Raw genomic sequence first — 26,989 nt, 5'->3', positions numbered from 1 at the left:
TTTTGTTTTTCTTTTGCACTTTAAAAAAAATATATTTTCTTTCTGTTTTCATAGTTTTGTTATGAAAACAATTGTTGTCTCCTTTCAACTTGAGATATGTATGTAGGCTACATAGATTTGACATTAGCAATATATTTTTATAAATTGTTGGTCAAAAGCAAAATAAAGTTTTATGAGGAAAACTAAAAATTATGTGATAATATAAAATTGTTGATATATGTCGATAAGTAATAAATATTGAATAAAATAGAAAGTGGAAAATACACTCAAAACATTATGTTTATACTTATAATTCTATAGAAAACTTACATTTAATTAATTTGTTTTTAGTCAAACTTACATTTTTGGATGTCAAGACAGCACCAGACTCATCAAATTCTTTCACAGCTACTGAGTTAACATTTTCAAGACGGAAGGACAATTGTTGAAGGTCAGATTTTTCCACTGCTGTCTTGAATCCAAAAACAATAACAGCTTCCTCTGCAGGATCTTGAGGTGTATATATCATATTTTTAATGCCAAAGTCGACGTTTTCAGATTCCATAGGCCCAAATCTAGGTGCTGTCAGCTTTTCATAACCATCCTCACAAACAACTGTGAAATGAAGACAAAAGACAAGATTATTTTTTTACTTTGATCAAAATGATAATGGTAGAAGATATTTAAATATGACCTAAAGAATTATTCGTTAGTGATGGGATTGATTTTATCCCGTGAACTAGGGTAACGTTGTCTCCTTAATTATGGAACAATAAGAGTATAGTTTGTTTTATGTCAATATTTTCTTTTGATAAAAGTCAAATCTTTTAACCATGAAAATACTTTTATAAAAGCAAAGATTACTCAAAATGCTCCAAATTCACAGGGGCAATGTTTCCCCTTTAGGCAAAATTACCCCATTTAAGGGTAATCACAAAAATTTCCATTATATATCAGGTTACAACTCCAGTCCTGATTTTTAAAACTAAAATAGTAGTACCTGCAATTCGACTCAAGATTCGATGAAAGTAAAGTTGCTGTTGCTTTGTTTTTGGAGAAAGCGGTAAAATATGAACCCGAATGGAATATGAATTTTAATTCATTATTATACGACAAACATTGTAATCTATACACGAAGAGGATCCTAAAGACATGGTTTTAAGAAAAAACTGTAGAAAAGATCCTGAATTCAGATTCAGTTACAATAAGATTGGAAATTCTCTTACATTTAAATTGAAATATCAAACAAATACAGCCATCTTTAAAAATATTCGTTTCATCATGAATACAGCTTACCATATGGTAAATGATTTATACTTGATTATTTTCCAACAAAGAATAATATAATTTTCAACATTATTTGATAGTCTGCATATTATATTGCCTTAGAGTCATGAGTCAACTAGTTAAATATAAACAGCATATATATTCAATGGGAATTATATATCCTTAAATAATGCCAGGTGAAACTGCAAACACTTAGGATAAACACAATGCAGTAATAAAATATAACAAATTATTAGAGTGTTAATATTAAAAGTACAAGCAATGTTATTCTCATTTCAAAACATCAGAAAAATGCTGTCTAAAAACAAAAGCTAAACTAAAATAAAAAGACAGTAAGAGTATTAAACATATAAATCAAAGTCATGAATTAAACAAACCAAAAAAAATAAAAACATAAAGAAAATTTAAAACAAACAAAACACAGGCACCATCACCAAAACTTACCTTCTTTTGGAGTTGTAGTTGCAATAGCGGCAGTAGTAGACACAACTGAGGAAAATATTATTGTCGATAACAATTATTGCATTGTGCATAATGCATAATTTAAATGCCATCCTCAAAACAGAGTGTAATACAACACATGATACAAATAACAGTTTCTAAGTTTTGGGTCTGATAATTCACTGGCACAATACCTAAACAAAAGAAAGTGGTAAAAACATCTCTAGATGGAACGAAATTGACATCACTCCGTTATTTTTATTTTTTTTTTTAACAGCCATTTTCATGATTAGTTTTCACAAACTTTTATCAATCAGTCTATAAACGTTTAAGGTTACACATAGTAATGTGTGTTGGCATGTTATATCCTGCTGGAGGATGTTGTGGGTATTTAACATAAATACATAGCATCAATAAATTACAAAAGCAACAGTTAGAAGATATGGGGGGGGGGGGGGGGGGGGGGGGGGGGGTTGATCCAAAGTTGAGGTGCTCTGACCACAACTGTATGAAAAAGACTATTTATGAAATGTTAACATATAGATTTTCTAAATGTGCAATAAACAACATTGAATGTTATAAAGATTTCTGCAAATATACACAAACATTTCCAGTCAATGTGAGGCGGTGACTTTCTAAACCTGCTATGTCAGGTATATATATATATATATATATATATATATATATATATATATATATATATAATATATATATATATATATATATAAGATTATAACTAAATCGTAATTTTATATATATATATATAAGATTATAACTAAATCGTAATTATAGGATGACCCCCCCCCCCCCAACCCTCTCCCGAAATAAAACAAACAAACTTAGCCACTGTTTGAACAAACATGGAACAAAAATGAGTTCACTAATCCAAAAACTACTTGGATACACGATGAAAACAGTCAAGAGATGTTTTCCAGTCCAAAATCTAGGGTAAAAGTTATATAAATTTTAGCTATTCTTTGGATAAATTGATTGTTTAGCAGTAATCACTTTCACTCCTTGGATCAGACAGGAGTAATATTTTAAAAACTGCAATTTATTGACTGTATTGATTTGATTTCAAGTTAGCTTTTCGATGAGTGAGCTCATACATCGGTTCTACTCCTTATTTTGTTGAGGGAGGGAGAGAGAGAGAGAGAGAGAGAGAGAGAGAGAGAGAGAGAGAGAGAGAGAGAGATAGACAGAGATAGAGAGAGAGAGTGGGAGAGGGAGGGAGAAAGGGAGACACCCTTTATATCTAAAGTAAGAATCAAAGCATTTCTGTGGTTCTGAAACTTGGCCATTCTTACCTGGTGGCTGGTAACAAACTTTTAGAACCAGATTAGCAATAGTTGCGGATGTTCTGATCGTCAATTTCTCAAAATCTTTGTTGTAGATACCCTTGAAATCCATTGGATTTGAATTCACTGCTTCTGTCTGTATTGGTATTGAACAATAATAAATGTTGGTTTATGCAACGAATGATGGTCAAAATGATAATGTCTATCATGTTCAATTTAAACATCCTGTGAAATCTAATAAACCATTGGACATGTGTATGGAAGAAGGGGAAATTTGAGTCATTGTTGTTAAAGCAATTAAGACAATAGAGTGAATTTTAACACATTGTGTCTAGTGAAGGACTTTATGATAAAACACAATGCAGATTAGTTCATTGAAATAATATGATCGAGTCATTATACATATGGCAAAGATGTTCAAGAAAGAAATGCAGTGACAGAAGACATTTCTGCCATATTGGTTGAAGAATGAAATTATATTCCTTTAGAGATGATTGAATGTTTCACTCGTTCAATGATATAACGAATTAATTTATTAAAAATGCCAGGGGCCTACCAATTAAGTACTAAATTTTATGAAATTTTCACGTGGAGTAGGAAGTCCGAAAGTTCTTTTCAATTGAAAATTAATATTTGTTATTATTGGTAAATAATTGATACTGAAATATGATTGTAATTACATATAAATAAACTATTCATCTATCCATTACGTAAATGTTTGTCTTTTTAACAATAACAATACCTAATAATAATAATAATAATAATAATAATAATAATAATAATAATAATAATAATAATAATAATAATAATGATGATGATGATGATAATAATAATAATAATAATAATAATAATAATAATAATAATAATAATAATAATAATAATAATAATAATAATAATAATAATAATAATAATAATAATAATAATAATAATAATAATAATAAACATTTATTTACTGCATAACCATGACTGGGTCAAGCTTTATGCGCTTCACAGTTACAAGAATGACAATCTAAAATATCACAAACACACACACATAAACTCTATATCAAATAAATGCGAAACAGTGACAGAGCCTCAAAAATATGATTTTGTAGAAAAGTAATGTCTACGCTTTGATTTAAACACATCGACACTTGATGCTTCACGAATAGCCCTGGGAAAATCGTTCCATGTTTGAGACCCAAACCAAGTGTTGAAAACGATCTCCCACCATAAAATAATAATAATAATAATAATAATAATAATAATAATAATAATAATAATAATAATAATAATAATAATAATAGATCTTTATTGTCCATAAATATGGCAATTTGTCATTTAGTTACACTTGTCATAACGTTATATGATAACTATAACATTGAACAGACACCTCACTCCTACCCATTCTCTCTCTCTCTCTCTCTCTCTCTCTCTCTCCTCTCTCTCTCTCTCTCTCTCTCTCTCTCTCTCCCTCCCTCCCTCTCTCTCTCTCTTCCTCTCTTTCTTTCATGCATGCGACATACACAACATTAACATTTTCATTTCATTTTCAATTCGTTACATTCTTGGCAATTCAACACCAAATATTATCATTATCAATTGGTCACTTCATCTAGCCTAACATTAAACAAATTAATCAGTCAATCAGTCAACGCATCAATCCTTGGTTTTGCTGTACCATATGAAATATTCAACATTTTTATTGCTGATGGAATGAACGTTGATTTATACTTGTTAGTTCCACATTTAATCTGACAAAAACTTCTCCCAAATGGCAAAAGATCGAATTCATGGTATAAAATATGTTTTTTTATTGTTGGTAATTGAGAATGCTTTCCTTTCTATTGCTTTTCCATGAATTCTTTCTACTTCATCAACAGGATGGTTTATTATTTTTGATGCCTCTTTGTAATTCTAAATCATCATACAACGCTTTATATAATATTAAGCGAAGGATAGGTCTTCAATCAACAAATCACGAAATAAGATGAAATTAGTGGTGCACTTTTGAGTCGGAAGTAAACAAGGCCGCCGCCATTTCGATTTCCTTGAGACAAAAACATTGATACGAACAATTTTTCCGAGGATTTGAAGCAGAACTCTAAACGTTAAAGTTTGAAGTACATACCATTCATTAATACGAAAAATCATACAACGTTTAATACGTAAATGAGTGAAATGTTGTCATGAAACAAATAAATATCAAAAGAATTCATCACATAGGTGTAACTGTGCGTCGCTATTCAGCGCCGCCATTTTGAAATGTTATAGTGGAAACAGCACCAAACTGAAATTTTTGTTCAACTTTTTACACATTTTAATAAATCTATCATTAAGTAGTATTCTCTACTTCTATCTAATGTCAAGTTCTAAATCCACATATAAAATAATAGAGAATTTTCTTTTGTAAAATCACATTACACAAAGGTACAACACTATGCAAAAGCATGCAAGTAAAGAAAACAGCTTTCACTCATAGCCATTCATTATAGGTTGAATCATGTGTCAGATGAAATCATCTGGCTTATGTTAAGCGTTTCTATAAATAAATAAATAAATAAATAAATAAATAAATAAATAAATAAATAAATAAATAAATAAATAAATAAAAAGTATGACTTGACTGACCTGAACAACAGCATCTATTTGATCAGTCTCTATGACAATGGAGAAAGAAGTAGAAATTCCTGATTTAATGACAAAGCTGAGTTCCTCCACAATCTTCACTCCATCGCCTATCAATTCAAATGTAACCTCTCCATTATCATTATTTTCTGGGCTCCATCCGTCATTGTTGAATATGTTCTCAACATAATTATCACCATACATCTTTAGATATTTGGACCGAGAGTTAAATGTGATTTCATCATGTTGACACACGGCTATTTTGAGAGAAAAGAAAGATTAAATAATAGATTAATAAAATACGACCTCATACAGATTATTTCATAATAATATGCTCTCTTTTGATGCATACAATTCAAGCAATTATTGATGCTTTCAAAAATTCCATACAGAAAATCTTTTGAGTATTATTTTGATGCATGACTATCTACTATATGGACTCCTCTATCTTTTGAAAACTTACGATCTTATAATTTATGAGGCTCTAATCATGTGGAGTATTTTGTAATTGTAATATCATATATTGCTACGTGTGGTCTAACTTATGTAACAACTGTGAATCGATTTGTCATTGAATAGACAGTAAGAACTGAATGCAAAACATTTTGACACCTCTTTTACAAGTTAATCTTTATTAAACTTCATACTATTCAGGTATCAATATATACATTGATCAACCTCACTCATATAAATTATGTTATAATGCAATCAACTTTAAATTTACATGAATTCTAAAAGATGATTCCAATTTTTACACCATCATGTACATAACTGTAATAAATTTAAAGTGAAATATAACTTTTATCCAACGGCTTCCAAACAAGAATAAAGAGGCAACTCACATGGGGTCGTTGTTGCTGGTGTAGCTGTATAGAAAGAAGATAAATACCAGAATTAAGTGTTTTCATAAAACCAATTTCGACAACAGAGTGAAGTATTTCTAACTTTTCTTTTTTTTTTTACTTTAAAAACATTTTAACCTTTTTCTAAGAATTAAAAAAAAGAAAAATAGATTTTTAGAATCTTATCACATTATTTAAAAAAGAGAGATAAAAGCAAACAAAAGAAGCTGATTAAGCGTAAATTTTACTGATATTAGTTGCAAAAATGGTTATGCAGTTAATTAAATAAAGAACCAGTCTTTGGAAATATTTAAAGTGCAATAATAGGCGATAAAAATTCCCAGACTTAACACATAACTAGACATAATATTAAATCTTCTAAACATCTAGATTTTGCTCTATGAGAACCAAACATGGTAAGTTTTGACTATAGATAGGCAGTAATTATTTTACTTTCACCACTGATGTCTGAGAAAAGTCGTACAAACATCATGAGGCTTTGTTAGAGATTAAGAATTGTTGAAGTGGCGGTGAAAACAAAAAAATAAGAGAAAAAAGAATGTTTTGGATACGTCCTGAATGAAGTAGCACATCTATTTTTATTGTGCTACTGACTGGAGGATGAATAAAAAAAATATAAAATAGGACAGCCACTATTGTCATGAAAAGACACAGATGTGAAAAATATGCTCGTATCAGATACGGATTTGGATGGACGATCAAATAAAGTATACAGCAGACATTGGGACCAAAGATCGCCTTATGTGCCGAACATCATGGAAAATAATAAAAATATAAAAATAAATCGCTATCAAATCATTTTCTATTATTACACTGACAAACGTGAATCTTATAATACTGTTCTGTTAGTGTGTGATAACTTACTACAACAAGGGTGATCAATTCTGTTAGCTGAGTGTGAGAATGTTTTATCATTTATCAGTCACTTAAGCAATTCTAAAAGTGAATCAATGCAAGACAAAATATACAAAAATCAACAGAAATTTAAATGAATGGAAAGGTGTACGTAAACTAGGCAATTTGATCAACGAAAATGGAGACATCAAGAAACGTAAGCAGCTGGTTACTAATGCATTCAACCAACTCCAAAATTTATAGAATAGAAATAACATAATCAGTGAGAATACAAGAATACAGATTTACGAGGCACTGATTATTCCGTATTGACATATAATTGTGGAACCTGGGACCTCACCAAAAAAAAAGAACTTAGAAAGTCTCGATTCATACCACCGCAAACAATTGTGTCGCGTAATCGGAATCTATTGGCCAGATACAATTACTAATACTGATCTCTATGAAATAACCAGGGTCCAAAGTCTGAGGAGAATAATAACGCATTGGAGGCTATTTGATCACATATTACGTCAAGAGAATAACATCCCAGCCCAAATTGCAATGACTGAATATTTCCTTCATGACAACAAATATGTAGGGATACCACCAACATCAATAGTAATTACACTGAACCAGGATCTCTCTACATACCAGAAATTTATAGATTCAGATGAGGCCGAATTAATCCCTGAAGAATTATGAAAAACTGCAGTGCCCTCTGAAATAAAGTCACAACAAGATCTTGAAAGCCTCAAAACTCTGGCCCAGGACCGTGACCAATGGAAAGAATTAACAACTTGGATGGAGAGAGCAGATATACTCATCGAGGTTTTAAAAAAAATATGTCACTGAATCACACAATTCTCAGCAAGCGTTTATTCAGACTACAAGGCTTACTACTTAATCAATTCCCGTAAATGTACTGATGAGAGCCACATAACTTTATTTAAACATTCAAGATTTTCCCATAATGTAACAAGTTTCATCCATATACAAAATCACAGAGTCAGGTGAAAATGTTTAATACCTAGACTTCTGTCATCTAAAATGTTTTAATCAATCACGTAGTCGGGTTGAAGTCACTATAGTAGAGGAAAATAATCTAATGAACATTTAAAAAATTGATAAAAGATCGTTTATTCACACTATGATAAAGTGGGTTAACAAATATATTAGATTTTACAAGTCATCAAAGCTTAACTATTTTTCACCTCGTTCACTCAATATAGCACAATGACAACAGTGTGGCATACTCTCAGAGCAAACTCTTATTACATATTTAGTGCTATGTTACCTTTGTGACAAGCAGGGAAAACCTCTTGTTAAAAGGTCAGCTTTAGGACTAATTATCTATTAGCGTGTGCCACATTGATGACCACCCCCCCCCCCCCCCCAACTCGATGCAACTAAGTAGTAGTATTCAGTTTTTTCAGCGTTCATATCCTGTAAGGCAAAAATGAGCCTTCATTTGAACTAATCAAGCCTCCAGGCGAGTGGTCTAGAACGTAGCAAGTTTCAAGAAAAATGCATGAACAAATATGATGATGTAAAAATTACATCAAGGCAAACTTTAATAGACAATTAGTAAAAAGTGATTTATAATCAATCACACACTTTGCCACAATAGTGAATAATCTCTGTTGTCTTTGTTTTGAATGTATAACATTGAATGAACACCATCAATCGAGTTTTCGGCTTAATATTATTAAAATAAATTAGGTCCTTGGTTTATTTGAGCTCTTTATCATTTTCCAGTTCCTTAAAACTATATATGTATAGTGTTATACAATTTGTTGTTATCTTGCAAATATCAGGATTTGATTGAAGCTTCAAAAAATGTGGTAATCAATCTTTAATATTGGATCCACATGTAAAAGGGGTTAGAGATTAGATTTGAATCTAGATCGTTAGGAGACTTTAATTAAAGGGCTTACCAAAATGATTAAATTAATTGAATTTTGGCAACTTACTGCATCCAACTTCATCTGTTCCATCTCCACAATCATCATGTCCATCACATACATAGTCTTTAGGAATACAGTGAGTCATGTTGCAGTGGGTTTCATTTTTCGGACAAACTGAAATTTTCAAATTAATGGTTTATTTAATTTTAAAATAAAATGAAACTTTTAAAAGAAACTATTAAACTTTAGATTGCTCAACAGAGTGTTTATTAAAAGTCAGCCTTGCAGTTATGAGATTAAACACTTTAGAAATGCAATGTTTAAACGTTACAAAAACATTAAATGCTCAGCACCTCTTTTTTATTCATATAATTGCAATCCAATTGCAATTAATGCAAACAATCTGATAGTAAACTGTAGTTAGATTTGTTTTTTACCTTCACAATCAACTTCATCCTCTCCGTACCAACAATCTATCACATTATCACAAAGGTAATTTTTGGGAATGCAGAATGGGCTTTTTACACACTTGACTTCATTCTCGAAACACTCAATTGCTGAAGAAATAAAAAAGTCATTGTTAATGTATTGCTTCAAATAAAAGTCGAAGCTCTATGAATGGTCTCAGCACAAGCTTGGAGACTCCACAACCTTCTTGTATCATAAAGCCATAAAGACAGCATGAGAGGGAAAGAAGAAGAAATGAAAGTCCGGTACACTTTACCATTACTTACCTAAATAACTTCCGGAGAAAAAACTGTTACTTTTTGAAAATAAAGTAATGATGGTCATTAAAAGTTGTTGCCTTGATAAAAAAGTAATTAAATATTTATTGTTATCCTTTGCAATGAATGTCAAACTTACTACAATCCTTTTCATCACTTCCATCACGACAATTCTCTATGTTGTCACAAACTGTATTGTTGAGCACACACTGGCCATCTGTACAACGGAATCCTTTACAAGCAGGACCTATAAATACACAAACAAATAAAGAGTGTTGTAGCTTTGAAAACAAAAACAAACTATAATCAGCTCGTCAAAAACTTGTAATATATTTGTATCTAAACAAGTATGGTCATCGAGATTGACTGTCTGGATGTAGCATTTGCAATATTTCACTTTATTGTCTTCCATCTAATACATGTCTGGACTGTTGGCAAATAAATGCATATAATGAATAGAAAAGATTATATCCAGTAAAATTGAGTATAGTAAAAAATAAATCGATAAATGCGGTGCATTGCCACCAAAAAAATATCCCTCGGTAAAAGAAGCTGTATTTTTATAAGGGGGTGGGAATTTTTCTTGAATTTTTCTTTGCATTACGTCTGATACTGTGTAACACATGCTTTTTCAGATTATATTTCTGCTTACTTAGTTGTAATATGTCATCTTAGACAAGCCAGAATTATATCAACAAGAATATAGCATTTCAAACTCCATTGTTTTTAAAATCTGAGTTAGTTTGATCAGCAAAATTATTGCAAACAGCTCTCTTTCAACAGTTTATTGATAGAAAATGTAAACTATATTGTTGTTTTTAAATTCATACTACTGAATTTGACTTCGAGACATATGTTTGTACCAATGCAGCTACCTTGTAAAATCTCAATGGAAAACAATTGTTTAAAATACATGCAAAAATTTACATCTTTATGACGACTATTTCAAAAATTGGTCTCCAGCCCCCCCCCCCCCCCAACCCCCCCCCCCCCCCCGCCCCATGCCCTCCCTAAATATAACTATGTCAAAAACAAAACAAAACACAATATAATAAGTATGATAAAATGTTTTTACCACAATTGAATTCATCTGTCCCATCATGGCATTGAGGTCTTCCATCACAAACAAACGCCTTGTTGAGGCAATGGCCATCAGAGCACTGGAATCCAGAAGTGCAATTCTTTTTACACTTTTCACCCTCACAAGTGAATTCACCATCCTCACAGCGACTGAATAAGATTATATATTAACGTCTCTGATTAAAGTAAACATTTAACAATACTCCAGATAGATTGTTTCAATATTATTAATTTTGACTTAAGACAGTGTTGCTTATAAAAATATGGTTTTTAAAAACAACAATGAACAATGTCTTTATAAATTTTCATGACAAAGATCATTATTAGTAGTCTTAGACATGAATCTCGTAAGACAAAAACCACTATAACTTCATTAATGGATTAACAATTATTATTCCACACATTACATTGGACAACCCTATCATTTTTTAGTAAATACGGAATAGTTGAATAGCGCTTTGAATGTGTTGAATGAAATATTCAACGCTTACAGAATATTTGCACACATTTTAATGGTTTAAAATAGAGTGTTAAAGACAGTTGGCTGGTTATTAAAAATAATCTTTTTTTTTGTGCACATGTATATGAATCCAACTTTTTTCTTTTTTAGGTCAAATTGTTATTCAAGCAGATGTAGAAAAATACAATTGGTGAATCGAAGGTACTACTGCCATGCATCCAAAGCCATTAAAATTCACTACCAATTACTCACTCTAGCCGAATTATCTACTGCTGGCAACCTACCCCCCCCCCCTCTCTCTCTCTCTCTCTCTCTCTCTCTCACACACACACACACACACATACACGCACACACAAACAAATACACATAAGAATAATAATTTCTTTTTTAAATTGAGCTTTATATAGCGCAATATATATACTAAATGTGCCCAAAGCGCGTTACAAAGGGTCCCTGGTCAACAGCAACATTTAATATGTAGGACGGGACATGCCGCCTGTTAGGCTACATTTCAATTTTTTGGACAAAGACAACGCTGTTAATAGCCAGGTACTAATTTTACACCTGAATACGGCGAGATAATGTGAGTAAAGAGGCTTTTCCAAGGACTCGACTATGCGCCGAGCGCGAGGCTCGAACCCAGGACCTTCCGACCCGAAAGCGAGTGTGATACCACTAAACCACATATCCGCACACCCTAGATAATCATCAACCCTTCAACATTATGACTATGATCTTAAAATCCATTTGAAGGAACACAACATTCTATTCTAAGTGGGAGTTAAAAGAATCAAAACAATCCCATTTCTTACACACGACTGGACCCATTTACAAATAATAAATAGGCTACCTTCAATTTCATTGTGCCTTCTTTGATTTAAACCGCTAATACACAATTTAAAAAAAAGAAGAATATCAAAAATTGGAAGAGGAGTGCATACAGAGAGCGCTCTCTTCTGCATACAAGAACAAAAAATAGCCGACATATTGTACCTAGACAGTCAGATTAATTTAGGACAAAATGCCAAATAAAGTACTTGAAAATTCAGAATGGTCTAAGTTAATGCAAACATTTTAAAAGCATCAACTTTTCTAGTAAATGCCCGTAGAAGTAGATAAAAGTCTTGAATTTCTTATCTCATTTTCATGGTTTGTGTCCAGACAGGACTTTTTAATTGTTTAATAACCATTTTAAAAAACTGGCATTAAAAGTACCAAATTGGCACGTTTCGTCTGGGATTTACCATGTGCAAGACTTTAATCATACCTACCTATAGATAACTTGAATTCATTGAAAAATGAAGCATTTTTACAAATTATTAGTCATGAAATACCTAAGAAATTACTTTGAGAGGTGGAATAAAGGTGTTCTTTCAAGGGTTTGGATTGTTGAAATTCGTTTTTTATCACGGAATAAATCAATTATAAGCTCGTGAATTATTTGCCGCGATAAAAATGACATTTTTAAAATAAATCCAAATCCTTGAAAGAACGCTATATTACATAACTTTATTGATTACCAGGTCTGACAGTTGACAGTGAGAAATTGGCCGGGAGGGATGGTTCTACCAAATTCATCAACACAAGGGCATTCTTTCTTGGACACACACATGGATTCACCCATGTTATTGAGTGCTAAAATATAAGAATATATTATATATATATATATTATATATTATATATATATATATATATATCGATGGCCCGTTGATCAAACCTCTGAAGTAGCCTCTTTGCGATACTATATACTTCAGAGGTTTGATCAAAGGGCCATCGATATATATATATATATATATATATATATATATATATATATATTATATATATATATATATGATATATATAATGTGCCTATACACAAAACGGTGTGTAACCTTGAACGATTATAGTCCGATTGATATAATTTTATGAGAACTCATGATAAAAATGATTGTCTTAAAGCAGTAACAAAGAGCTGAGTTACGTCAATTTTGTTCCTTCAATTGATGCATTTAGACAAAGTGCTCACATCTGCCAGCCAGATATAATGTCCCAACACACACACAATGTGTAACATTTAATGTTTATAGTCTGATGGATATATTTTAGTGAGAACTTATCAATGTAGTGTAAGAGAAGAGAATTTCAACGTATCAAAACATAATGCTGTGTATATCAGATTTGGTGCTGTCAGTTTAAAATAGTGTCGTAAAACCTTAGAAGGTTTAAAATGTCAACGAACTGGTTAATTTTTTATAGCAGATCCTAGTTTGGTTTTCCCTATAGTCAACACACACACACGCAGACAAACAGACAGACAGACAGACTTGCCCTTTCGGTTATCAATATAGATATATTTCATATGACACAAGTTTTAAAAAAACAAAACATTTTTTTTGAAAAAAAAGGGAAGAGAAATAAGGTATTTTTCACCTTTCCTTCCCTTTCATATAAAACTTACATGATCGAATCATATTCTCAGGACAGAAACAACCTTCCTGGCAAGGAAGACTTTTGCAGATTGGATTAGTGAAGTTGCCTCCAGTACATGACGGAGGACACGAATCACCACAAGCTTGGTAGACTGCTCCATTGTCACACTGCATGGCTGGTGACAAACAATTGACAGAAAAGTTTTAATCAATAGTTTCCTAGACATCGATTATATTAAAAACGTAATTTAACAAATGAAAAAATACATATAAATTGATAACAGATTGTTATGGAGATTAGATATAATAATAAAATTATTGGCATATTTGAATTAAGAGAGAAAGATCATGTTACAAAAGACAGGAAGATGATAATTTGGAGTGGAAGACTTTCTTCCCAAACACAGTATGTGTCTCTTCTAGTGAAACTGGAAGGCCAATCCTTTAATTTTAATACAGGCTCCAAACGTGGATGCTACAGATGCGGAAATTTCCCCAAGTCTATCAACTCCTGAATGACACAGGCAGAATGAATAAATCAATTGAAGTATTTGTAATAATGGGAGACCTAAATTCTTAAATTGATTGTCGTAAAGATAGAAAGACATTAAGATCATATGGAAGTGTTTTGGAGTGAAAGATGAAGAGCTAACGGTTGCAAATATTTTGATTCTACTATTACCCACTTCATCTAATGCATATGGAAATCATCAGGAGACAAAATTTGGAACCAATTAGAAGATGAGGCTATCTGAAATCATTTCAGATTCAGAAATCTTGCTTGTAAAACCTACACTGGTGCTGACATTAACAGCAATTAATGAGATGCAAAGGAAAGTCGTCAGAGTTGCAAAAGAGCAGCATGGGCATGCTTTAGGAGATTAATTTTGAGTCTCTTCAGCCAAGGAAGAAGAGAGCCAGATTATCGATGGTATTTAAAAAAAGAAACAACTTACTGCCTATATCAAGCTTGTGCCTTGAAGAGAAAAAAAACCCTGGACCTTCTCTAAAGCCCAATGTTCACAAAACATATTTAAAGTGCTTAACAAAGGGTCCCGAGACAACAGCAACACTTACCATGGAGGATGAAACAACACATGTAAGGAAGTTTCTTTTATAGACAAAGACGATACTATTTCCAGCCATGTACTCATTTTACACTTGATTGTGATGACAGAATGTGAGTTAAGATCCTTTCCCAAAGACTCAAATTTGTGTCACCCAGAGCAAGACTCAGGCAAAGGACCTACCGATTTTAAGGCAAGCATCATACCACAAGGCCACTAAGGAACGGATTTAAAGACCCACATATTTTTTAGAACAGTTAACAAAATTTAAAGAAATGTATACTTTAACAAAGAACCAAGAATGACAGGAACAACCTGTCAAAGGAATTTAGATCTTCAACCGCTTTCAACTCTGTCATAAAATGCATGCTCCTTATGGTTAATTAAATATTTTATAAGAGAATTTAATGGGTGAACGTGGACGTGAAAAGGGAAGACGAGGAAGGGGTGTAAAAGATAAGTAAGAGTGACACTTACGACATAATCTCTGATGTCTCCATCTGGCTGGTGCACCTTTGTCATTACAATAAGATGCAAATGCAGCAATGGCATCACAAAGACATTCACAATCACCACCATTATCACAGCTGTGCACGAAAGCAGTATAGAGAATGGATATAATTAAAGGAGATTTTATCATCATCATCATCATCATCATCATCATCATCATCATCATCATCATCATCATCATCATCATCATCATCAAATAATAAAAGAGAAACTACTTTAGATTATTTTCCAAGCAAATCCTAAGAATCTGAAAAAAGTGGTTTTTTAATAACAGCTTCAAACAAAGGTTTTCCATTTAAAAAGCAAATCTATTTCTTTCAAGCTTTAAGATTTCATTATTCATAATTTAGATGTTTATTTTTAAAACATCATTGTATTATGCAGCATTTAAAATCTCCAAAATTGTAATCATTAAAATTATAAAATAAAATCAGAAATACTATATGACATGATAATGCCATTAAATCTTTTTGGAGAAAAAATCTACTGCCTTAACGTTTTCGTGTTCGAAACAGAAAAATGAATTAAAAGAATATTTATATATATAGATCGATAGACATGAGTAATAAAAAGAATGTTTAACACTCATAAGAAGAAGAATATGTACATTTTGCATTGGTCAATTAATAGAAAAAATACAAAAGCAATGGATTTGTGAGCATTTTTATTCACTTACTTGCATGCTTGCTTGATGCAATTGGTGTAGTAGCTTCCTTGGGGAGAAAACTCACTGATGCAAGTGGCAAATGGACCATCAGCATCCCTAATTATGCTACATTTCTTTTCTGCCCATTTGTGACGCAAAGAGTTCTAGTAGAAGACAGGTAGATGTGAATGATTAACAGTCACTATTTAGGGAGCGGTGAATATTCAAATAGATTACAGGATAAAAAAATAGGTATTTCCAATCATGATCACAGCTAGTATTATTATAATCATCATCATCATCAGCATCATCATCATCATCATCATCATCATCATCATCATGAATTATTATTATTATTATTATTATTATTATTATTATTATTATTATTATTATTATTATTATTATTATTATTATTATTATTATTATTATTATTATTATTATTATTATTATTATTATTATTATTATTATTATATTATTATTATTATTATTTTATTATTATTATTATTATTATTATTATTAATATTATTATTTTTATTATTATTATTATTATATATTATTATTATTATATATTATTTATTATTATTATTATTACTATTATCATTATAATTATTTATCATTATTATTTTTTATTGTTCTTCTATTTGTTGATGTTGTTTTTCTTCTTCTTCTTCTTCTTCTTCTTCTTCTTCTTCTTCTATTATTATTATTATTATTATTATTATTATTATTATTATTATTATTATTATTATTATTATTATTATTATTATTATATTATTATTATTATTATTATTATTATTATTATTATTATTAATTATTATTATTATTATTATTATTATTATTATTATTAATGACTGGGGTAGTTCAGCTTCCGTGGGGTGCCAGAGTGATATAATTGAGATATCAACAATCAAAATACTGTAATTCCCTATGATTCGTGTCTAAATCGAATTAATATAACATAAATTTTGCTGCAACACTAATCAAGTAAATTTGATATTTCTAGAAAGAAAAAGAATTTCACTTTTAGTAGTGTAGTTTTAAAAGACCAATATTTTGAGAGAAAAAAATTCATTTGATAGCAAAATCGCATGGTTTGGAGTCGGTAAAATAAGTTATAGAAGACAATGGTGGGAAACAAATTATCTGACAGAAAATGAGTAATAGAAAAATTCAAACTGTTAATTAGATAAGATCATGCAGTAAAGATAATAGATTGTGTCACTGCTAATCATCTTTATCTTCTTTATCCTCACAATTTCTCTTTAAAATTTCTGAACGCTGAAAAGAAGTGGTAAAAATATCATTAATTTGGCATAATCTGATATATTTCTGAAACATGAACACTGCATACTTACAGGTTGACACACTACATTGGTTGTGGGTACAGTGCCAACTTTGCATTCTGCATTTGTAACCCAGCTTTGTGCAAGTTCTGCCAAAGAGCTTTTCGGCAATGAATCAGCTCCAGTAAAATCATCATTAACATCACCGTTGAGAATACCACAGAGACCTTTTGTTTTATTCACCGCTTTTTGGTTTACTCCAATCCTTAGAGTCAAACCTGTATGGAAGATTAAAATTAAGAAGAATAATTAAACATGCCATCTTTAAATGAAGCAATATTTAATATGGAGAGTCCTATATATCAAGTTAAAGAAAAAATGATTTATCATAAAACACAAAATCATTCATCATTAGATTAGCATTTCTGATGTAAACTTTCTTAAATTATAAATCATTTGACGCAATACACAGAAATCATCATAGATTACAATAAATGGATGCCCTTTGAATAAAGTGCTAGACTTCATCAGGATGTTTGTCAGTTCTGAAACTAAACTTAGCTAACAAATCATGATGTGCGGGCAGGGAGTCTAATGACATTCTATCAACTGAGATACAACACGCAATCGCATTATATGCTACTCCAAATAGATATCTAAGACATCTTGCATTTGAAATAACAAAGAGTTGGAAATTAAAATAATTATTAAGACTTAAATTGGTGAAGTTCCCTTCCAAAATAAAACTAATTGTAAAAGAAAAAGAAGTCTCTTCTTCAAAATAACATACCTCTGTTCCATTCAACAACAAGAATATCATCAACGAAGATGTTCATGTAGTAGTTAGTATCAACAATAGTGATCTTGGGGCCAACATTATTCTTAAATTCCTCATTTCCTACTTTGACACTGGATGGACTGCTAGTCATCAATTGGAGGGGTTTGTCCAGGTATGGTGTTTTAACATTAATGAGGTAAAGACAAGGTGTTCCTACAGAGAAAAACATTTGATTAAAATGATTTCAAAATGTTAGATCATGAATAAAATACTAAGTAATGTTTTTTACAGTCTTTTACTTTTTAAAGTATATAAATATTTGTTCATTTACATATTATAATATTATGTCCAATCATTAAGTACGATATTTTTAGTATTTTTAAATATGGCTTGTTGTGTTATATACCCTTGAGGTGTTCAACAACATGTATTTCTCAACAGGGTGACAAGTCCTAGTTCAAAATTAGGTCATTACCTTAAGACCAAAGTGAATATGACGATTTTATTGCACCACTAATTTTCAACACCTTAAATTCAATAAAAAGAATGCTTTTTGCGTTTTAAACAATTTTCAATTCATTCAAAAGAAATGTAGAAAGTCCATCAAATATTGTATCTATAAATTACGTTGTTGTTTAATACATCTTTTCAAATTTCATGTCATTATGACAAGAAAAAAATTGATTAACATGAAAAATATCATCCCGGAATACAAACATTATTTGCTAATTTTAGTTTGCTATTATTATTACAATTATTAGACTCCATTCACAAATTCAATGCAACAGGAAAATCATATATTATATTTTGAAAACATGCATTTTGATAGGAAGTATCGAATATAGATATTGACAGCAAGACATTAGAATAACCCATTTCACAATTTCCAATATTTTCTAAATTGAGAATCATATTCTATAATTGTTGAAAGCAAATTTGATGATGAAAGGAATATCTTGATTTAAAAAATGTTTGGGTTACTTTCGTAAATTCTATAATCAATTTTCAATTACAATAAGACAAAAACATCAGGAATAGATTAAAATACAAATTTCTGCCAATTTTATTTTTCATCCCTTCTGATAAAGGACGTCATTTGCTTGGTGAACTATAACTCACCAGATGATCCACACTCCACGGGTTTGAAAGACACAGAGTAATCACCAGGTAACGAAACAGCAATAAATTCACAATTGCCTTGGATACCAAAGGGACTGAGAGTGTCAGAATCAAACTGTTTTATCTTCAAGTCAGAGCCAGTGAAAACACAAACACCTGGAATAAATCATAAAAATAAATTTAGAGAATAAATTCATCGAAAATGACACTAACCTGAGTAAAGAAGTCATCTTTTCTCCAGAACTTAATTTTTTTTTTATATATATCATTGATTTTAAAACTTTCTATATCCTTTATAAATATGAACTTATAGCAGATTCCCTAAATCATCATTATAAATAAATAAATAAATAAATAAATAAATAAATAAATAAATAAATAAATAAATAAATAAATAAATAAATAATAAATAAATAAATAAAATCTATATTGCGCCATTATCCACATTCCGCATTCAATGGCACTTTACAAGACATAGGTGATATGAGAATTTTAAGAAAATTAAATATTGATTTTTTAAACATTAAGGGAAAGCTAAAATAAAATATTCTGTTTTCATTCTAGACTTCGAGCACTCAATAGTATGAGCGCTTCTGGTAAAGAACAAGAGAGAGTTCCAGATTGATGGCGCCGCAAAGAAAAATGTATGTTCCGATAATTTTGTTTTGGACATTTTTCTTTCTGACCGGGTGTGTTGTGAGGCGCAGAGAGACCGAGGTGGTCCGTTCTCCGATATCAATGGCATTAGGTATTGTGGTGCTAAGCCATATATACATGAAGTGGAGTGCATTTATGTGCTCATAAGTTTGTTCCAGACAACTTTCTGAAAAGTCCTAATTCATTCAAGATAATAATCAGCTTAATCCTTTGAGCTCAGGCAGTTGCTGGACACGGATATTATATTTGACGGCATGCTCTTTCCACAAAGTTCAACAAGACCTAACTCTAACTTTCTAATACAAGATAAATAAATCTAATTTAATTGATTTTTTCAGTTTGGTTCTGTTTAGTTTGTTGTTGTTTTCTTGTTTGTTTGTTTGTTTGTTTGTTTGTTTTTGGTTCTTTTTGGAGGGGGGGGGGGAGGGAGGGGGAAGGCAGGTTACATAAAGGATTGCATCAAAATATTTTATCAAGAAAAAGGATGAACAATTTTGAAATAGTTCATCACTTCAAGTTCTCAAACAAATATCAACCAAAGTACATGGTGATAAAAGAGTCCTGTCTGTCTTGATATCCCAAAACTAAAGAACCATGAAAGTTAGCAACATGCAAGTCTCAGGGTTGGAAACAAACTTTGTAAAATAAATGCAGCAAGGTGTATGCATCCCGTACATTGTACCCAAATATATTGCAATTATATCATTGGACTAATGCAGCAGAGTAGTTATTCCTGAGGGCACACTAAGGGAACATTAAATCGCAAAGAAAATATGAATGAATTAACAAAAAACTTAACTTACAATTTGATATAGTGTTGGGGGTTTAATGGGTTTAGTGGACCCCCCCCCCCCCCCCCCCCACTTCTCTCCCATCCAATATAGTTTTGTTTAATGCAGCAAATCACCATACCTGACTTTGGATATGCAGCACAAACTTGAGAATTGTTTTGTTACAACCACTTTGGTGACTATATAATCAAATTATTTTCTATAGGATCAATGACTTTGAAAAAAAAAGTTTCACCCTTTGCAGAAATATGCCATCTTAATGGCAATAACAACAATTAAAGGAAAGTTTTTACCCATTTCATCACTTGTTAATATTATATACAAACGTGCAGATGAAAAAGACTTCAATTACCTGTGCATACTTCTGTATCTACGATTCTGAATCTGCCATCCTCGCAGATCCTGTAATGGAATAATATTTGATTTTAAACAATAGTAACTATGTAATTCATGCTATAGTATTAAGCATGAAAGAAAATGAAAACCTTAAGGGCAATGCAATGCACAAGCAAGTATCTTGGATACCACTCGAATGACATTAAACACCAAAAAGGAAATTAGATTGTACAAATATAATTCCATATCTAGGATTAGCTAATAATTAGTGTACAATGGATTGGTATCAGATATTACAATTTTATATTTACTCAAGCACTTATAGCTTGGGTAAAGGGAGTAAGTGCTATCTATTCATGCCTAAATGAGCTTCTTATTTTCCCCATAATGACAGGTTTCTCAAAGTATGTCTAAAATAAATTTATGTGTTAATATGAAAAGACTCCCAACAAAAAGCAACACCCAAAAAAAATAATATATATATACATATTAGACACAAACTTAAGACTTTTATTAGAACTGTGTCATTTTACATATGCAGTTCAAATTATTTCTGCACTCACATCACTGTACAATGCAATGCATAATTTTTCATTGTGCTCAGGTTGGTGATAAAACTAAATTTAACTAAATTGACTTCAAGGCAAAACAGAATAATCAGCAACAAAGATATCCCCTTGTCAGAGCTAAAATGTGGTTTTAAAATTTATAAGTTCATAGTTTCGGTTCCCACCCCCTAAATCTGAAGCTTTTCCATTTAATTGTTCAATTCCAATCAATGATGAGCATCCTTGTCTAACACCTCGTTTAATTTGTATATATTTACTTCATTCTCCTTCAATCCTGACGGCTGCACTTTGTTTCCAATATAAGTTTCTAATAATTCTAAGATCGTTTCCGTCTATATCTAGTCCTTAAAGGATATTGAATAGCTCACAATGTCTAACTTTATCAAATGCCTTTGAGTAATCAATAAAGCAAATAAATAGGTCTTTATGGACTTCAATACATCTTTCCATCAACATTGATAAGATGAAAATAGCATTTCTTGTACCTTTGTCGGGGACAAATCAAAATTGTGTTCTTAATATCTCTGGTCTTATACTTTTCCTTATTCTGTTCATTAGTGCTCTTAAGAGAATTTTCGTGAAGTGAATCATAAGACTAATCGTTCGGTGTAATCCGCATTCTGTGGTCCCTGGTGACTTTGGAAGTATTATAAAAACTGACTTTAATAAATCATCTGGAATGTTACCACTGTCATATATTTGATTCAATAGATTTGTCACTGTGTTCAAACTTAAATCCTCTAATATTACGATTATTTTTATTGGGATATTATAAGGGCCTGTTGCTTTGCCTAACTTCATTTTTTAATAGCTGCTTCTACTTCTTCTTTCAAACTTGGTGGCCCGTCTATCTCTTTGTTTATTGTTAGTTTTTCTCTTTCATTATAAAAAGGCATAAGTGACATAATTACAAATATAGGAAATCAAAGAGTCATTACGATAGCAAAGATCTTTGAAAAAGCTGTTATTAATCGGCAGGTATTATTTATCAGTTTATGATTCAATGGCATCAACTGTATCATATCTAAAGTATTTTGCTTTTAGATTTTTCTAAATAGCATGAACAACTTACTTTTTCTGACAACCTTTTTCAATCGTGTCACCATGTAAAATCCATCCATCTTCGTAGCAAGGACAGTGTGCAGTACAAGATCCCAACTAAAAACCAAAGATAAATTTTAACTTGGTCATAGACATTATAGCCCAGCTGGTAGATTACCATTCTCTCTTACAAATAAACTCATTTTAATCCCCCTTTACGTTAGAACGTTTTTGTTTTGTTTTTTTCTGCATGTTTATTAAACAAGTATAAATGTTGAATCCGAGAAATTCTTCAGTCACTTCAACATATGATTTTCTCATTAACTGGAAAAACAAATTTCATGTTTGACAAAGGTGATAACTTTTCTTTTTTAAATCTCATGGGCAGACTTTTCTTTTCTTAATAAAAATAACTAATAATGAATGACATCTTATAGAAAGAATGATGTTGACATCACTGAGCTCTTTGATATTATTTACAGCCAGCCATTTTTATGAGTAGTGCTCACTAAATTCTATCAATCAGACTATAAACTATAGTTTTTTGTGTTGGTAAATTATATCCGGCTGGCGGATGTTATGAGTTTTTTTGGCTAAACGCATGGCATCAATGTAGCTGATAACTGATAACTTTAAGACATAAGAATATATTCAAACGTTGACTATCTAGTATTTATTTACCTGTGTTTGGAATAATCCTGGCTCACAAAAACAGAGCTGTTTACTGTTTTGAACATCCATGCACACTGGCTTCACATAGAGAGCTTCAGGACACATCTTAATGTTACAATCAGCAATGGTTTCATTTGAAAGCTCTTTCTTTGACTTCTGGCTTAAAGGGCAAATGATTTCCTCGCAGTTGTCTTTACATTCCAGTTTGCTGTCAAGACATTTACTGAAAACCAGAAACAATCTTTTTAAAACATAATATATAAAAAGAAAATGAATATTGAAAAAAAAAGAGAAGTAATTTTCAAATGAAATTATTATTTGGTAAACTTTCTAGCAAACCTGATTTCACAGTCTGGCAACATTATTTGAGAAAATTTATCAAATTTTACTATGACGCTTTCTCTTTGATAACACAATATTATAGAGATGGGAATTAAATTCTCAATTTTCCAGACTGACAGGGAAAAAGTTTATAAGGAAGAGTCCGACAATATGCTTTTTCAAAGACGATGTAAATAGCGCATCCTATTGTGTGAATGTCAATGATGGACAGTCTTTTTTCCCAATATTTCAACCATCCCGTCATGGATGCAACCTTTTTCAGAGACGATGCAAATAGCGCATCCTATTGTGTGAATGGCAATGATGGACAGTGTATTTTGCCAATTTGTCAACCATCTCTTCATGGATGCAAACTTTTAAATCAATTTGTCTTGACTAAATTTTAAATTTGGTCTGGCTGGATGCCATGTTAAAGAATAAAACCTCTTCACAACGAGTAGGACGTGTCACTATATAAACAATATACAAGATTAAATTTGTTGGTAAGTAGATTTATATGAATTTCACATGGAGTTTGGAGAAAAAGACTGCTCATCTTATATCTGTTGAGTTGTCTACATAAGCACAACTCATTTTAGGCAATTCATCAATGTGACTTAAAAGATATCATATGCGAATATGTTCTGTCACATCACAAACAATAATACATATTTGTCATCGCTCTGCGTTAGATACTGGTTTTAAGGTAAGGAAAAATTGATAGGATTCTTTATAAATTCATCAATAAAACAAAAGTTTCTCAGATTTATAGAGTTCTATATTTATTTTGACATCTGCAGCATTTATAACTGTACTAATTATTTAATCAATTGGGGATAAAAACCACCTTTGAAATCAAAATGAACAAAATAAAAGATAAGACTTTCATGAAATACCTTGCAAAGACGTATAATTAAGAAATGATTTAAGTACTTTTAACAAACGTTTAAATCGAAATTGAGACAAAACAATGTAGGCATCACTGCGGTATCCAAGAATAATCCTCAGAACATAAACTATTTGCAAACATCATCTAACATCAAAATATGAATACTCTGACTTCTTGTTTTATTAGAAGAATGTTCTTTTTTATTCTTGTAACAATTCTAAAGGATTTGTTAAAGTCTGATAAGACACTGATCCACGTTGAGCACAAACTTTCATCCAGAAGGTGTGACAATGGTTCCATGGTCTTTACTCATAACTCCAGATTGAACTTGACAAAACAGCTGATAGAATTTCAAAACTGGTAGTAAAAGAGTGACAATTAAATGACAGCTTGAAATGTATAAATAAAATTTGTTTTTCTGATATATATCAGAGAAAAAAATGAAACTCGGTTAAATGCATTGAACATGCTGAGACTGGAGAAATTTGCTATACATGTATGACCATTTCACTGGTGTGATATGAAGTCTGACATTGATGGACTTCTTATTTAAGAATTCGTGAAAGTGTGACAAGCAAACAACCTCTGAAATGATAGACATATATTTATGCGATCCTCTTCAAAGACTAATGATAATGTCTAAATCATTTCACAGATCAAGAAATTGCAAGATTTACCTTTTATTGATTTTTATATAGCGTTAACAACCCAGAAAATCTTTTACTGTGTTGAATACAATGACAAAGTACTTTTTATTGAAGTCATATTAAATATGAAAACCATCTAAAAGATTGAATCCATATGATACAAGATAAGTGAATAGGAAGTAAAAAACACTGCCCAATAATTTCCAGCCGCACTATAGTATAATTTGGAATCTCCACTGACAATGTTTTGATTGTTTATATTTTGTTTTCATATATAAAAATCATTTGAATTGTGTTGTACATCTATTGCCTTACCAGTCTCTGCAACCACTAGCATAGGTTTGGTCTGGCTTGATGTGTATTTCTGGAGCTGTGAAGTCATAGCATCCACACATGTCCTCATTAACACATGTCTTAGATTCACTGGTATATTTGCCTGGCTCACATCCACAATCATAGACTTCTTCTGACTCACAATGAGGGTACATTAAATCTCTGCAGTTGGCTTTGCAAACATCAATCTTTTGGCGTGTGCATGTTTTTCGAGCTGAGAACAAAAATCCAGAAGAAAAGAAACTTTTAAAAAAAAAATTGTACTAAATTCCTCAATTCAGAAGAAGCTCTTAACAAATTAAGACAATTATATCTTTTTTTAAAAGTATCTGTCATGTTTATTCATTTTTTAAAATTAGATATTTCTATACCAGGTGAATTTGACTACCTTGCTTGATTGTTCTTTTTAGGGTTTATATACCACATGCATCACTTTTTTTGGTCATCACGGCCCAATAAAAGAAGAGATAGCTTAGTTTTGATTAAGTTAACATATTAAAAAAATATTAAGGCAGAAATTGAAGTCAATCGAAGAGAGACACATATTGTAACTTGTCTGAAGCCACTTACAAGTTCCAGAATATCCGCCCAAAATGTTGTATTTGAATGATTACATGAGTTACATCATATTAAAGAACCAAACAATGATAAAATGCAAAATGGAGATATGATTAATAGGGAAACAAATATCCTCTCTCACAAAAACATTAAGTTGATTGTTGCCCTCTATGCAAGATTCCAGAGAGTACCATGGCGAAACCAAATGGTCTCATTCCAGAGTACGGACACAAAGCTAGGTTAAAATGAGAAATGGTATAGGGAAATAGAGGAGATGGCAAACATACAAGCATATGAACCGGTGGAGAATCTACCACCCGAAAGGAAGGAAGGGAGCAATCAACAAGTTTATCACTTTAAAACTTTACTACTGAATGTGAGAGAATAGCGAGCATTACGGTACTGACAATAATACAAACAAATCTGTTACATGTCACAAAATATCGAGTAAACAAAAAAATCATCCTGCCTTGACTGGAGTAGGAACCTCAGACCTCTTGATTACTGGTCAGATATGTTACTATTACACCACAGACACCTAATAGTTGGGATGATTTAATGCCTACATTCTCCATAAGGGCACGCGTCTCCGCAATGCACCCTTGCTTGCATCACAAAACAGACATTGGACATGAGAGGACAAAAAGATGAAGAAATTAGAGTTACTCCCTTTTTATTTTGAAAATTTCAAAGTGAAAAATTAGAGAACAGGCACTGGTGTCAGATAAATTTCCTGAAAAAGTATGGATGAAACAGTGTCAGACAAAGAAAGAATGAAAATTACAACAAAAAAAGAAAACATTCCAAAAATCAGCCTGCCTCAACAGGGGGTCGAACCTCCGACCTCCTGATTAACGGTCAGAGGTACTACCATTATAAC

The 26,989-nt window shown here is 31.3% G+C and overlaps 1 protein-coding gene across 2 annotated transcripts in view; it reads right to left on the bottom strand.

The window, feature by feature from the left end:
* LOC144966212 (uncharacterized) overlaps positions 1-26,989 on the bottom strand; it is an 89,259-nt gene that overhangs the window by 31,234 nt on the left and 31,036 nt on the right. For both annotated transcript variants that reach the window (XM_078902388.1, XM_078902389.1), the window contains exons 18-37: positions 25,534-25,765; positions 23,371-23,584; positions 22,721-22,806; positions 21,096-21,145; positions 19,296-19,451; positions 18,189-18,389; positions 17,471-17,676; positions 16,146-16,279; positions 15,437-15,546; positions 13,922-14,068; positions 13,002-13,116; positions 11,017-11,171; positions 10,081-10,188; positions 9,654-9,773; positions 9,283-9,390; positions 6,455-6,478; positions 5,616-5,869; positions 3,015-3,141; positions 1,711-1,755; positions 341-594 (exon numbers count right to left, since the gene is read on the bottom strand). In XM_078902388.1, the coding sequence (XP_078758514.1) occupies positions 341-594; positions 1,711-1,755; positions 3,015-3,141; positions 5,616-5,869; positions 6,455-6,478; positions 9,283-9,390; positions 9,654-9,773; positions 10,081-10,188; positions 11,017-11,171; positions 13,002-13,116; positions 13,922-14,068; positions 15,437-15,546; positions 16,146-16,279; positions 17,471-17,676; positions 18,189-18,389; positions 19,296-19,451; positions 21,096-21,145; positions 22,721-22,806; positions 23,371-23,584; positions 25,534-25,765 (2,846 nt within the window). The remainder of the gene's footprint in view (positions 1-340; positions 595-1,710; positions 1,756-3,014; positions 3,142-5,615; positions 5,870-6,454; positions 6,479-9,282; positions 9,391-9,653; positions 9,774-10,080; positions 10,189-11,016; positions 11,172-13,001; positions 13,117-13,921; positions 14,069-15,436; positions 15,547-16,145; positions 16,280-17,470; positions 17,677-18,188; positions 18,390-19,295; positions 19,452-21,095; positions 21,146-22,720; positions 22,807-23,370; positions 23,585-25,533; positions 25,766-26,989) is intronic.

Source organism: Berghia stephanieae, chromosome 2 (genome assembly GCF_034508935.2).
Source record: "Berghia stephanieae isolate SIO BIC M18660-M18661 chromosome 2, UCSD_Bste_1.3, whole genome shotgun sequence".
Classification (NCBI taxonomy): domain Eukaryota; kingdom Metazoa; phylum Mollusca; class Gastropoda; order Nudibranchia; family Aeolidiidae; genus Berghia; species Berghia stephanieae.
The sequence above is the reverse complement of the archived record's forward strand: the minus strand, read 5'-3'. Positions and strand labels throughout refer to the sequence as shown.